Source organism: Chelonia mydas, chromosome 3, assembly GCF_015237465.2.
Source record: "Chelonia mydas isolate rCheMyd1 chromosome 3, rCheMyd1.pri.v2, whole genome shotgun sequence".
In the NCBI taxonomy this organism is placed as follows: domain Eukaryota; kingdom Metazoa; phylum Chordata; order Testudines; family Cheloniidae; genus Chelonia; species Chelonia mydas.
In genome coordinates, this window is record NC_057851.1 from 73,351,543 (window position 1) to 73,366,024 (window position 14,482).

General features: G+C 41.0%; 1 protein-coding gene across 4 annotated transcripts in view; it reads right to left on the reverse strand.

Moving 5' to 3' along the window:
* The window catches only part of MCHR2 (melanin concentrating hormone receptor 2), an 80,664-nt gene that overhangs the window by 19,071 nt on the left and 47,111 nt on the right, over positions 1 to 14,482 (reverse strand). For all 4 annotated transcript variants that reach the window (XM_027828645.3, XM_043542698.1, XM_043542699.1 and 1 more), the window contains one exon: positions 12,613 to 12,822. In XM_027828645.3, the coding sequence (XP_027684446.2) occupies positions 12,613 to 12,822 (210 nt within the window). The remainder of the gene's footprint in view (positions 1 to 12,612; positions 12,823 to 14,482) is intronic.

A 14,482-nucleotide genomic window follows, 5' to 3' on the forward strand; every position in this document is an offset into this window, starting at 1 on the left:
CGCACACCCAACTCAGTAGTTATCAGACCAATTTTAGTAATGAATCCTTTATTGGTATTCAAAATACAGAAGCTGCCTAACTGCATTGTGAGCTCCCTGGAAGGAACACCACCCATAGTCAGGAATGATCAGTCCCTATTGTCTAGCCTGAACAAAACAACTTTGGTATACTCCCTTGAGCCATCACTTTACCCATAAACAAATCTAGTGTTCTCCCTTGAACCATTGTTCTTTCCCTACAAAACCCATGCTCAAGTAAGTGCTCTGATGCCTAGATCTAAAATCTGCATCAGTTCCACTGGGACTTCATCTTCTCCTGACTGATCATGCTGGGAGCTCTGCCTGTCTCCAGCACTCCAGACCCTCAGTTGCCACCACCACCTGGGAATCATGATCGATTCAAGCTTCACCGCGTGGTGAGAACCTAACTCGGTCTCAGTCTTTTTCTCTCGGTATAGCCTTCTGACCCTGACTTGTGTGATCAGTTATAGTTTTCTAAACCTGACTTATGTGATCAAATTTAAGTTAGATTTAATATTCTAATGGGTTTGTTTGGCTCCCCTTGTATGGTTATTAACTGCCAATAAATAGCTTTCATGGTTAAGCTGGTTGTTTGTGTCTCTCTCTCTGTCTGTGTGTGTCTCTCTGCATGTGTCTGCAGCAACACTCCTCATACCTAAGTTAAAGGTCCCTGCAGTGCCCCAAAATCCTGTGGGGTTTGCTTATCAATTGGATTACTACCAAAACAATTGTAACATGAAAGTAGGCATAGGGTCATGCTGAACTTGGGGTATATGAGGGTGGCAGCTTGGAAGTACTGTTCAACCCAGCCTGCTCAGTCCAGGACATATAAGGGGTCAGTTTGGGAGTGCTGATTAACAGAGTGCATCTGAGAGGACTGGGTTAATGTGTGTGTGTTTGATTCTGGGGCTGGAAGAACCTAGCCCTGGGGATCCTAGGCCCTGCAGGATAGCTCCTTTGGGAGAGAACTTGCAGCAGGGAGAAGTAGAGCTCCATACGAGAACACAAGTGACACAAGCAGTACATTGATAGAATTACAGACACCCCCCCCTCCCCCCAAGAAGAGTAACCCTAATAAATGAACGTATCTCAAAGTAATGGGCAAATCTGGTAACAGTCAGGGACTCTTATTTGTTTACACATTTTACCTATTTCACAGTGTGATGTACAACTGTAGTGCTAGATAATGATATGATCATAATGAGTTTTGAAAGCGATTCCTGTGTATGAAAATGCATTATTTCTATACTTTTTATCAGTCATCTGTTGTTTTTTTTTATAGCACACAAGCTGTATTCTAAATTTTTGGAAACATCTGCAGTATATTCTGAGATGGAGACCATCATTGCTCCAAAGACTGAATTAATGCAACAGTCTTTGATTTGTAAATGCCTATGAATCTATTACTTCTAAGGTGCCCTTAAATTAGAGAAGACAATAATGTGCAGGTGCATCTATAGTAAACTTACAGATCATTACTTTGTATTTTCTTTAACCAAGGCAACTATTGTTTGGAAGAAATGGATTCTTGAGGCCTTAGGGAGGAGCAATGCAAGTTTAGCAGCCTTTTTAGCTTATCAAAAACAAGGTTGAGAGATGACTTGATTACAGTGTATAAATACTTTCATGTGATAAAATACTGGGTACTAAATCTAGTGGGGGGAAAAAAGCATAACTAGACCAATAGCTGGTAGGTGAAGCCAGACAAATATAAACTGGAAAAATGTTATTGAGGGTGATTCAGGATGGGAATAAACTCCCAAGGGACATGGTGGATTGTCCATCTTGTATGTTCTTCAGATCAAGACTGGATGCCTTTCTGGAAGATATGCATTAGCCAAATACAAGTTTCGGGGCTCAGTATGGGGCGTCTAAGTGAAATTTAATAGCCTGTGATATACAGGAGGTCAGATTAGATGATCTAATGGTCCTTTCTGACTTTGAATTCTATGAATCTACACTACCCTTTCTCTACTATGTACTCTGTTTGAATAGAGAATGGAGTTTCATTTTAAAAGAGTGAAGGCAAAATAAAAAGGGGGGAAAATGTATTTGCAAATTTGAGCACTCCCTGATACTGCTTTTAAAAAGCTTATATTTTCTTATGTTTTAGCATAAATGTGTGTTTTTTTTTTTCAATCCAAGATGAAGAATTCTGAAGCAGTTCAAAGGTGAATGTCTGCTATCTAAACATTTTAATACAATTTTATTCATTGGTGGGGAGGGGAAGAGGCTGATTTTCATTTTACACCATTTTGGCAGTGTAAAGGGCTGTAAAGTGGAATAAATTATTTACATCCACTTTAATGTCTCTTTACCTGACCAGAGAGGCATAGGCAGCCTTAGGGCAAATGAGATTTCTGGTTGAGCAATGGAGCAAGGAGACCTCGGTCTAATCTCAGTTCTGCTGAGTCTGTATGACCTTGGACACACCACCTCTCTGTGTTTCAAGTGCCCAACTTGTAAAATGGGACTAATAATATTTATCCACCTTTTGTATAGTACTTTGACATCTTTGTATGAAAAGTGCTACATAAGTGCAAAGTATATCAGTATTATCATCCCAATTTTGTAAACTCTAATTTAGAGATGCCACCAAAGTTCTGGGTGCTTATTAGACTGGAATTCGAATGCTAAAGCTTTTGAGATTGGCCCATCACTTTTCCATCTGAGCTACAGAAAAAGAGATCAGCCAAATTCATGATATCATAAGACCTGAGGTTGATTTACTTGACATTTAAACAGGCAAATCAGGTTCACAATTATTTAGATAGCGACACATTACTCAGACTGAGTAGTACCTTACACCAACAGTAATCTCATTGATTTCAATATGATTAATCCTAGGGCAATGAACTACTTGATGTGAATAAGGATATCACAATCTGGCCCTTAGATAATTTTTATTCCTTTAAATGTTTTATGATGGCTTTACTTTCTGGATCATTTAATTATTTGTTTGGGCATTTTCAGCAATTGAAATTTGACTGTAAAGGAAATACTCCTTCCCTGTGTGTCTAAATTCATTAAATTTTCTAGCTCTTATTCCTTGAACTCATCAATGCAGAACCCAAAGCTGACAAAATGAAATCTAGCATAAGGGAAATCACTAAATTGACTGACACAAGTATATCCTCATGTGGCTAGATTTGGCCCAGGATATGCACCAGTAGTTCCCTTCCTTGGTGTGAATCAAACTTACCCCTGAAGAGCATGAGTTCAGGCTGGTGCAGGAAGGTGTAACTTATCCCTTCCTGTAGCAACAAGAATGAATCTGTCTTGAAATATTTCTTCACTTCCTTGGCTTTAACAGTTTTCCCTTCTGTGATTTCAGTTTTGTCTGCCATTCACATTCAGTGTACACTGCTACAGAAGGAACCAGACTCCATCTAATCTAATTCTACTGTCAGTCAAGCTCCTGGGAAGGATGTGTTAGGATAGGCAAACTGAGTCTTCTCAGAACAGCCCTGATGTCCCATCCCAGGAGAAGAGGAATGCATGGCCCAGTACTAACATCTCTGGCTGAGCTCCACTTCAGGAGGATCAATGAAGCTGTCATTCTCAAGAGTCTTCTTCCCTTTCACCAAAGCTTTTGTAGGAGAAAGCCCTCCTCAATTGTGGAAACCCTTGCCAACATCAGCAAGGTGGCAAACCTCCAGTGCTGTGTTACCTTCAGTGTTATGGGGAACCTTCCCAAATGCCTACCAAAGAAAGCACAGCATGTTAGAGCAGCTGCATTCTCCTCCGGCAGCTAGCTGCAAACCTCTCTCCTCCATTTCCATTGAACGTTCACACATGCGGCCCCAGACAGCTCTGAGTATGTCAAGGTACGGGCAGGGCCAGCTCCAGGCACCAGCGTTCCAAGCAGGCACTTGGGGCGGCATTTAGCAAGGGGCGGCAGTTCCTCTGGCCGTGGTGGCAATTTGGCGGCAGCTTCTCCCCTTTGTTGGCTACGGTGGCAAATCGGTGGCAGCTTCTTCCTTTTGCCGTCCGTGGCGGCAGTTTTTTTTCACTGCTTGGGGAGGCAAAAACTGTAGAGCTGGCCCTGAGTAGGGGAGATATGCCTCATAGCTTACAGCCCCTTTGTCTTTTTTTCTCCATGTTTACTTCTGTCCTTGCCATTCTGTAGAGGGGAGTATCTGGCTTCCCCTATACTATAACACTTTAAATACTAGATGTGTTTAATGATTAATATGTATTTATTATACAATAGATAATTTTAAGATGCTGAACTTGCATTCTCTCAAACTGTGAACTAACCGAGTATAATGGAGAATTCAATCAGGAATACTGGTGTAGCAACAGGGGATGGAACACTTGATGGTTACCTGTTCCACTCATTCCCTCTGAAACATCTGGCACTGGCCCCGGTCGGAAGACAGGATACTGGGCTAGATGGACCTTTGGTCTGACCCAGTATGGCCATTCTTATGTTCTTATGTAGAGATTAGGGATCTGCCTCAGTGCTGGCCTTACCATGTGGTGAACTGAGGCAACTGCCTCAGGTGCCAGACTGTGCCAGACTATGTGTCGGAGGGTGGGGCCACTAGGACCCAGAGTATAGAAAATTGTCTGCTGCTGGTGCATATGTATTCTCTCTAGATGCACACAGATGGTGGAGTGCTGTGCTGGAGGAAGGAGGGCACAAGACACATAACAGGCAGTCAGGAGAAAAGGTGAGAGGCAATAACAGAAAGCAGCAGGAGCTGCAGGGAGAGAGTGAAGGAGGAGCCTCTTATGTACCTCTCTAGCACCCCCAGGAGCCTGGACTGATTAACACCAGCTTCTCAGGGAGCTTCCTGTTTCCTGCTGCTTCCCTGAACCCACTTGAGGAGAACAGGCAGTCAACTGAAGTAGTAGGAGCCAGTTAGGCCTTTAAGATGTTGATATCTTCCCTCACTCAGGCCCTGCTACCAGTCTGCTTATTTGTCCCCTTGAATTGAGTGTTGAGAGCCACTATAGCTGGCACAAAACAGCAGCCATGAGTGAAAGAAGAAAACGCCCCTCTGGGGCAGCATTCAGAAAAAGAAAAAGAAAGCAAAGGAAGCTTTCCTATCTAAACAGGAAGGAGCTCTCCTGAAATACATAGTGGTGAGCCTTCCGGCCTCAGTGAGGATGTGAGTGGTGAGGAGATGCCTGATCTTCCAGTTAGTAAGAGTGCAGGTGACCTGGCAGCTACTGCAGCATCCGTATCTCCATCTCAAATGGATGTAACCACGCACATTCCTGAAGAAAAGTGTAGATCAGAGAAGAGTGTGGTGGAGGCGCAAGAAACAGCTGCTGCTGAGTTTAGTTCCTTAAGTCTAGATGATCCAGGACTGTGGACCCACTTGAGCAGTAGCCTGAGGGACTTCCTTGTACTGCATGGGCCACAGCAAGTGAAAAACTTCATGTTCCCCAAAGACAGTGAAAATAGAAGAAGTTTCCATCCAACACATTACTGGCGTGAAATCCCCAATGGTGACAAAGTGGAGAGGCCATGGCTTATATACTCCAACCCTCAAATACTGCAAACTCTTCCAATCTAATATTCCAGCCACATTGGGTTCTAGGGGAACCAAGGACTGGAAAAATCTGGCTAGAAATCTGGCATGCCATGAGAAGGCAACAAATCATCAGAGAGCATTCCATAGGTGGAAAGAGCTTGAGATGAGACTAAGGGTAATGGCCACCATAGATGATCAGCATCAAGAGAAGATTGCATCAGAGTCTCTTTACTGGGAAAATGTTCTGAAAAGACTCACTGCCATTGTGAGAATGCTTGCTACCCAAAACCTAGCACTGCATGGCACTTCAGATCAGCTGTATGTGCCAAACAACGGAAACTTCCTTAAAATTGTGGAGCTGATGGCTGAGTTTGATGCTGTACTCCAGGAGCATCTAAGAAGAGTCACCACCCAAGAAATGTACACACACCACTACCTTGGAAAAACCATTCAAAATGAGATCATACAATTACTGGCAACAAAAGTCAAACAGAAGATTGTGGCAGATCTGAAGTCAGCAAGATATTACTCTGTTTTGGACTGCACACCTGACATCTGCCATACGGAACAAATGACTTTAATGGTGCGTCTTGTAACAACAACAACAACAGAACCTAGTGAAAATGTCCCTGCAATGGTGACTGTCAGAGCATTTTCTAGAATGTATGGACATTGATGATCCTACAGGAACTGGTATGACAAATGTGCTCCTTCAAAAGCTGGAAAATACGGGAATTGGGATAGCTGACATGAGAGGTCAGGGCTACGATAATGGTGCCAACATGAGAGGAAAGAACAGAGGAGTGCAGACATGGATCCGAGAGTTAAACCCTCGCTTTTTTTGTCCCAGCAGTTCTTTCATTGAGCTTGGTGGTTTGTGATGCAGCATCAGCTTCTAGTGAGGCTGCTGAATTTTTTAATGTAATTCAAAGCACCTATGTATTTTTCTCTGCATCAACCTATCAAAGGCAAATTTTGAAGCAACATCTGGGAACATCCTCTCTGACCCTGAAACCACTGAGTGCCACACGACAGGAAAGTCGAGTGTAGGCGATAAAGCCTATCGAACACCAAATTGGGAAGATAGATGATGGCATAGTTACCATTATGGAGGATAATGCTATGATAGGAACTGTTTGTGGGAGAACAGTGGCAGAGGGAAATGGAATCACCAGAAACATACATAACTTCAAATTTCTGTGTGGCTTAGTGTTGTGGCATGACATACCATTTGAAATAAATGTTGTAAGCAAGAGACTCCAAGGTGCTGACCTTGATATATCTGGAGCAATGGAACAACTGGACAAAGCAAAGTTATACCTACAGTCTTACCGGTTAGATGAGGGATTTCAAAACGTTCTGAAGAGTGCACAGAAGTTGGCAGAGGAACTTCACACTGAAGCTATTTTCCCACCCATTCAAGAATACAAGAATCACTGAAGAAGAAGACATTTTGATTACGAGGCACGGGATAATCCCGGAAGAGACCCCAAACAACAATTCAAAGTTGAATTCTTTAATCAGGTGCTAGACTGTGCAATACAGTCAGCTGAAGAATGTTTCATGCAGCTCAAGGAACACAGCAGTATATTTGGGATGTTGTATGATATTCCAAAACTCCTCACTATACCTGAAGAAGACCTACACCAGTAATGCAGGGCTCTAGAGAGAGTGTTGACACATAATGACATGTGCAATATTGATGCAAATGATTTAGGTAATGAACTGAAAGCCCTTTCAAGATACATTTCAGCAGGATCAACTCCAAAGGCTGTTCTGCAATAATATGTGCACAGATAAGATGATCACCTTCTTTCCAAATGCTTTTGTTGCTCTGTGCATACTTTTAACACTTCCTGTAGCAGTTGCCAGTGGAGAACGCAGCTTCTCCAAGCTGAAGTTAATAACACATCTATGCTCCACAATGACACAGGAAAGCTGGTCGGCCTTGCAACCATCTCAATAGAGCATGAGCTGGCTCAGACTGTGGACCTGCAGCAGGTAGCAGTTCAACTCTCTGCAACCAAGAAGGCATGGGAAGCACCACTTTGATTATTCAAACAGCTAAAAATGCCAGTGTTTACTATGCAGACAAGAAAAGTTACATTTGTTGTTCAGGCGTTTGAAAGTTTAGTGTTACTTAATTTTTGAACAAGGCATTTTAAGGTGTGTGTTCCCCTTTATTGGGCTAGGTAGCAGAGCAGTACCCTGAGAGGAGTAGAACAGGAAGAAGGCAGAATTGAGACCTTTCAAAGTTTTGGCCCAAGTGAGGGGGCATGGGGGCATCTTTTGAGCTCCCTGCCTTAGGTGCCAAAATGTTATGGGTTGGCCCTGATCTGCCTGAACAGGAATACTTGACCAATTTTTGTTCCACTGACTTTAGGTATGTTTGGATATGAATTTACATCACAAACTCAGCTTCATGGCTCAGGACTCTTTCTATAATGGGTCTTAACGGCAACACCAAACTTTAGGGAAGCTCATATTTAGATCTGAATCTAAAGTGTCTTATCCTGCTGCCCCCACTGAAATCAAAAGGAGCTTTGCTGTTGACTTTTGCAAGACCACAGACACATAGGACTCAGCCACGGAGCCCAGATCTATCTCTAAGAGTTTTATAACTGTTCCAGTCTCACACATTCCAGTGTAAATCAGGAATAAGTCTTCTGAAGACAGTAGAGTGGAACCAGTGTAAACTGATGTAAGAGTGAGTCAGGCTCACAGTGATTGGTTTTGCTCACATCTTGACTAAGATATTTTAGTTTTATGGCCACATTTAATTTACTAAAATGCATTTTTTGAATACTAATAAGAACATAAAGCAAGGAAGCTTTTTTTCCCCACAGGGAGAGGCAGGTGTTAATTTTTGGATTATCTACACATTTCTGTCTGGCAGATAGAAACAGAAAAAAAATGAGTGATTATATGAGGTTTTGATATCTGAATTTAACCTCTGGGATTTATATTGTCTGTCATGCTCTGGTGTGTTAAAACATTTTCAAATCAGACTTTTTTTGCACATGTTAATGAAATGAATTTTATCTGAAAGGAAATCCATTGAGATAAGAATGTATCTGAAAGAACTCATTATGCCACTAATCCTTGGTTATCTGAAAGATAAAATTAACCAGGCATAACTGTGATTTGAAGTTTCAGGATGCTTTTCTGTAAACATGACTCAAATGTCATTGAGTCTGCCATTCTAATTTAGTGTCCCAAATTCCTGATTTACTACTTGATGGATTTAGATAACATGGGTTGGATCCTGCTCATATTTAAGTGAATTGGAGATCTGACCTTTCCTTCACTGGGAGCAGAGTAAGGCTGTCTTCAGTTAAACTGCTAGAGCAGCTGCTTCCATCGACATAGTGTTATTTACCCTTGGGGTTGGGTCATCTTAACTGTGTCACTCAGGGGTGTGGATTGTTCACATCTCTCAGTGATGCAACTGGGTCAACCTAACTTGTTAGAGTAGGCTTGGCCTGAGGCTCCATGGACAAATGTAAGTTTGACTTCTAAATTGATGTGAATTCAATTTACATGCCAAGAGGATAGAAGAATAGGATTGTAACAGGAAACACCAACAGAAGCTTTAATATATAATATAAACCAAGTCCATGTACTGTGATGAGTGGAACTGGAGAAAGTAAGGTTTCAGGAGGGACTTAATTTTGTGTGCACCAGGAGCTGAGGAATGCAAACCAAGGTTGCTGACACTCAAACAGCAGAGCCTCAGTGTATAATACTGGACTTTCAGTTCGTTTAATACAATTCTTTTCCAACCACTCACCTGCAGTAACTCTTGTTGCTAATGAAACAGCCCCCTGAAGAAAAAAAAAACACTCATCTCTACTTATCTTTGTCTTTCCATTATTGCACCTCCTGTTCCTGTCCAAGGTGCATGCCCTTCTTGAGGAGGTCTAACACCCAGGAGCATATCCACAGGCCTGTCAAATCTGTCTCGTGTGCTCCATTGATATAAAAAAATTCCCCTCGGTTTTGGGGGTCTGACTAAAGAAAATGGGTGACCAGAGTTCCCTCCCTCTCCAGCAAACCCCAGCTGCCAGAACAATTTAGAACAGTTTTGAGGCTGTTATAAACACTCCACAAGACTGGAGTGAGGTCTAATATCCTGAGAAGCAGAAAGCCACAAAGTGACCTCCTCCAACCCCTCAACTCCTGAAAGGTTCTGGCCCCCTCTATACTAGTGTACAGGTAATCTTTCCACTAACGTCCTCGCCTAGAACATTCCCCAGAAGGACATAATAGTCCTTCTAGATCATGCTGGTAGAGGCTGGGATCGTTTGTTGATGGACTAAATAGTCATAGAAAGGAAGCTACTCAGTTGACTTAATAATGTTTGTATATGAACCTTTGCTTGCAGATTCATACAGCAGCACTTGTGAAGTGGATAAGTTAACTTGTCCTTTAGATGGAGCTGTAAAAGTGGTGGTCAAAGAAGGCGAGAAGAAGAGCTGAATTTGGTACAGTCACAAGCACTATTAATAATTCTTTGGGGAAAAAATCCGTTTCTCTGTAGATTGTTCTGGTGTCCCCAAGCCAGTTTTACACTGATGTAACTCCACTGACTTCAGTGGATTTACTCTTGATTTAAAGGACATCAGAATAAGCTCTGATGTGTGTCTCCACCTCCACTAAAAGGACAGGAGCTGTGAGTTGTTCCTGAGGATGTGTCCCTTTAGCAACAGACTAAAGTTCTTCTGCCATGGCTTCAGCTTTGTGTTATGTACTTAATGTTTGCTGGTGATATCAACATTAACCTATATTAAGTAGTGCAAATGTCTCAGTGACACTGTGGGAAACCTTGTTGTAAATGACAATATGCATTAGCAACCCAAGTAGTTTTTACAGTTTTGCTTAAATTATTTATTAAATACTAAATCAAGTAAGTGAAAGGCAAACCCTGCTAGGCTGCCTGTACAATTTCCAACTAACATTGAGAGGCAGCTGTTTGTCACTTCTTGAAGCACTCATCTATAAAGTTGTTTTTTAGGGAGAGAAGGCTATGATATCTATATCACGACTGGATAGCTCTCTAATGTAGCTCATGAAGGACCACTTCTAGGGGAAATGTTTCTGGGAAAAATAATATTATCCAGCAAGGTGACAGACACTAATGAGGATCTGGTAGCCAACATGCTCAACCTATCTTTGTTTGGAAGTGGCCACACAGTTCTGAATTGATTCCACACTTCTTTGAAGATGTTTTTATTTTTGGAAATCTAAAAGAGAATATGAAACTACTAGAGTTATGTAAAACATTTGCCACAAAAGTTACAAAGAAAACATAGGTGGGGCTAGTAGGGGAAACAGTCATCTAAGTTCCTCTGATGTTTTAGTTCATTTCCTGGGTGGGTTATTCATCCCCACACCTGGAGCAGCTCCCTGCCTCCTCCTAAGGATCTGACCTTTAGATTTTTGCTTTTTATCAAGAATTTGGGATAATCAATTGTTAAAATGAGTTAAGTTCTTGAAAATATACCTATTTTAAAATTTTCACTTAATAAACATTTCTGGGTGGATTTGAAGCTGCTGGTCTTAACCTATCAAACCCTGAATAGTTTGGAAGCCAGTTACCTGAGGGACACTGTCTCCCAAACCATACTGCCATGATTGGGATTAGGGAGAGAAAATAAATGGGAGTTAGGCACTTTGAAAACCTTCCCGCAGATAACTACATTTGAACTAGCTAAACTTGGTTCAAAAGAACTTAGAAATGCAGGAATGGGGCTCCCACACCATAAATGCTACATTTAGAAACAAGTGAGGCTGTCTGTTTGAAGTGCTGGCTCTACAAGTCCTGTCTGGGAACTAGTTTAGTTGTACACCCTATTTTTATATTTTGGTTCATTTTCAAATGACTTGGCTTGTTTCTGCTTCTACTGTTCTTCTCTACTTCAGGTTTGTGCATGCCCCAGGACTTACCTTACCTCCCCTTTGCACCAAACAATAAGATGGTGAATAATGTTGTGCAGAAATCTTTGAGGAATAAAATTGAAGCACGGTTTTCCTCACAAACGATGAGCAAATTCATGAACAGAGCCTTAAAAATTGGATTTGAGTGACAATTATCATTTTCTCATTTTTTTATTCAATTTCTTGTCACTCAATTGTTATGTCTAATGTTACTACATTTATCTATCCCATAAAAAACTGGCTCTAATTACCTACTTTTAAAGCTGTTTCTAGATTTTATTTTTCTATTTTATTCTCCATTGATATGCCTTCAAGTTTCCATCCTTTAGTCCTCTCTTTTTTTCTCCTCTGATGATATGATCCATGCCCGTGGTTTTAGTCGACACCTATCACAGCAACAGCTTGCAAATCAATCTTTCTACCCCTCGCCTCTTAATCCTAACTCACATCTCTTTTACATTTCCTTAATGCTTTCCTTCTATTCCTGAATCATTGGGTTGTTTTTTTTTTTTTGTTCACACTTTCCACTACACTTGTAAAAGCATCCTGGGTTCAACATATACTTACCCTTCCTGTCCATGGTCATATCTCTCATTAAGATCAGAACTACACAAAAACTGCTTTTGGACCTTGTTGACATGATTAAAATTGAGATTCCTGTTGTACAGTCAATACTGTCACTGATTTCCAATAAGAAAAATGGTTTTCAGAATTAATGTAAACAGATATACTATTTCTCACCGCTTTATTAAAAATCAAGGTTTCTGTAGTTCACCTTGAAGCCATTTTAATGATCATTACACTATAATCATTAAAATATATATAGTTTCTTTGGGAAATTGACTATTAATATAATCTGCACCCGCAATGAAGCAACCTGCATAAGCATGTACTTAACTTTAAACCCAAGCTAGTTCCACTGAGGTCAATGGGATTGCTTCCATGCTTAAAGTTAGGCATGTGTTCAAGTACCGTCTTAACCCGGGGCCTAAAATAGCAAGAAAAGGGTATTCATATTGTTTGTAAACTAACACCTGCAGGAAAGAGACCATTTCTTATTCTTGAATTAATAAAGATGAATTTGTGGAAAGCGCTTTTTAAATGTGAAATCAAAATAGTGTTGCAATTGTTATACAGAATTAGGATATATTCAGATTAAACCACGTACCTGTCCAAACTCATGACCGTCATAATAGCGCTGCATGCAAATTGGTTGCATGTGTCTAAGGATGTAATGATGGTACACAGAGGGCTGCCAAACACCCACTCTCCTCCACGGGCCCACTGATGAATGAGAAAGGGCATGCCAATGATATGAACCAAATCTGCTACAGCCAGATTGCAGATATAGATATCTGGAATGGTTTTTTTTCTAGACCTGAAATAAATGGGGAAAACAGATTACTTGACAAAGTCAATAGCAATGTCGCTGAGCTAATGTTGTTTAGTTTTTAATGCCAACCCAAACTTCTCTTTGAAAAACTGAATAAAAGTTTTAAAAGTCTCTGGGCCTGATTCTCCACTCTCAATACTTCCACTGTAGTTGATGGAGCTCCATGAGGTAAAGCTACTGTAAGAGACGAGACTCAGGCCCTCTGACCTGGGTACTAGATTATGCAGTGAACCAAGGGCTAAATTTTTAAAGGGACAATTTCGAAAATCCCACTGGGCCCCTTTCTGCAGCTTTCAGCACCTTTATAAATCTGGCCCAAAAGCACTAATTGGCCACCTCCGATTGTCTGGATTCTAGTTGCAGTTTAGGTCACAAGTGAAAATGATTTTCAGTAGCTCCCACAAAACGTTTTCCATGCAAGCCACCACACTTGAAGCAAGTAAGCAGACTTACAAATGCTGAACATATCTCCTCAGATGAAGAAAAGTGTATAATTATATATCTGGGAATGAGAGGAATCTCCTTTGCTAACAGGGCTGCAAGGGGATGCGAGACATGGCAAGATTTGTTTGTTTGCTTATCTAAAAGAGAGAATAGAAATAATAGGGAGGAGAGGAATGAGAGAGGACAGTGAATTTTGGTACTTTGAATTAAAACACTTTTATTGTTATTTTGGCCATATGCCATCATAATGCCTCAACTGGTCAGTTATCATAAATACATCCTTCCATGTCCCATTATATAAGAACATAAGAATGGCCATACTGTGTCAGATGACTGGTCCATCCAGCCCAGTATCCCGTCTTCCAACATTGGCCAATGCCAGGTGCTTCAGAGGGAATGAGCAGAACAGGTAATCATCAAGTGATCCATCCGCTGTCACCCATTCCCAGCTTCTGGCAAACGCAGGCTAGGGACACTTCAGAACATGGTTTTGCTTCCCTGCCCATTCTGGCTAATAGCCAGTGCTGGACCTGTACCTCCATGAACTTATCTAGTTCTTTTTTGAACCCTGGAATAGTCTTGGCCTTCATAACATCCTCTGGCAAAGAGTTCCACAGGTTGACTGTGTGTTGTGTGAAGAAATACTCCCTTTAGTTTGTTTTAAACCTTCTGCCTATTAATTTCATTTGGTGACCCATAGTTCCTGTGTTATAAGAAGGAGTAAATAACACTTCCTCATTTGCTTTCTCCACATCATTCATGATTTTATATCGCCCCTCAGTTGCCTCTTTTCCAAGCTGAAAAGTCCCAGTCTTATTAATCTCTCCTCATAAGGAAACTGTTCAATACCCCTAATAATTTTTGTTGCTCTTTCCTATGCCTTATCTTCTTCTGGCTCAACTAGCAAAGATGACCCTGCTCATTCTCAGAGGGATTATCATATAATTTCTTCATCTTAAATTGTAGCTTTTTTATTCTCTGGCTGGTGATGTATATTCACATTTTTAAAATATATTACACACATGTCAAACTATGTTAAAAGAGCATTATTAAGTTTGCAAAGTCAAGCACTCAGAAGTTGCAAAATACCAGAATCAAGGTTACCTATATAAACTTAATTTGCTCCCCCCCCATGCAAATGCATTATGATACAGTATATAATTACATGATCACATATTTTTTTTCCACAGTATTGCTGCTT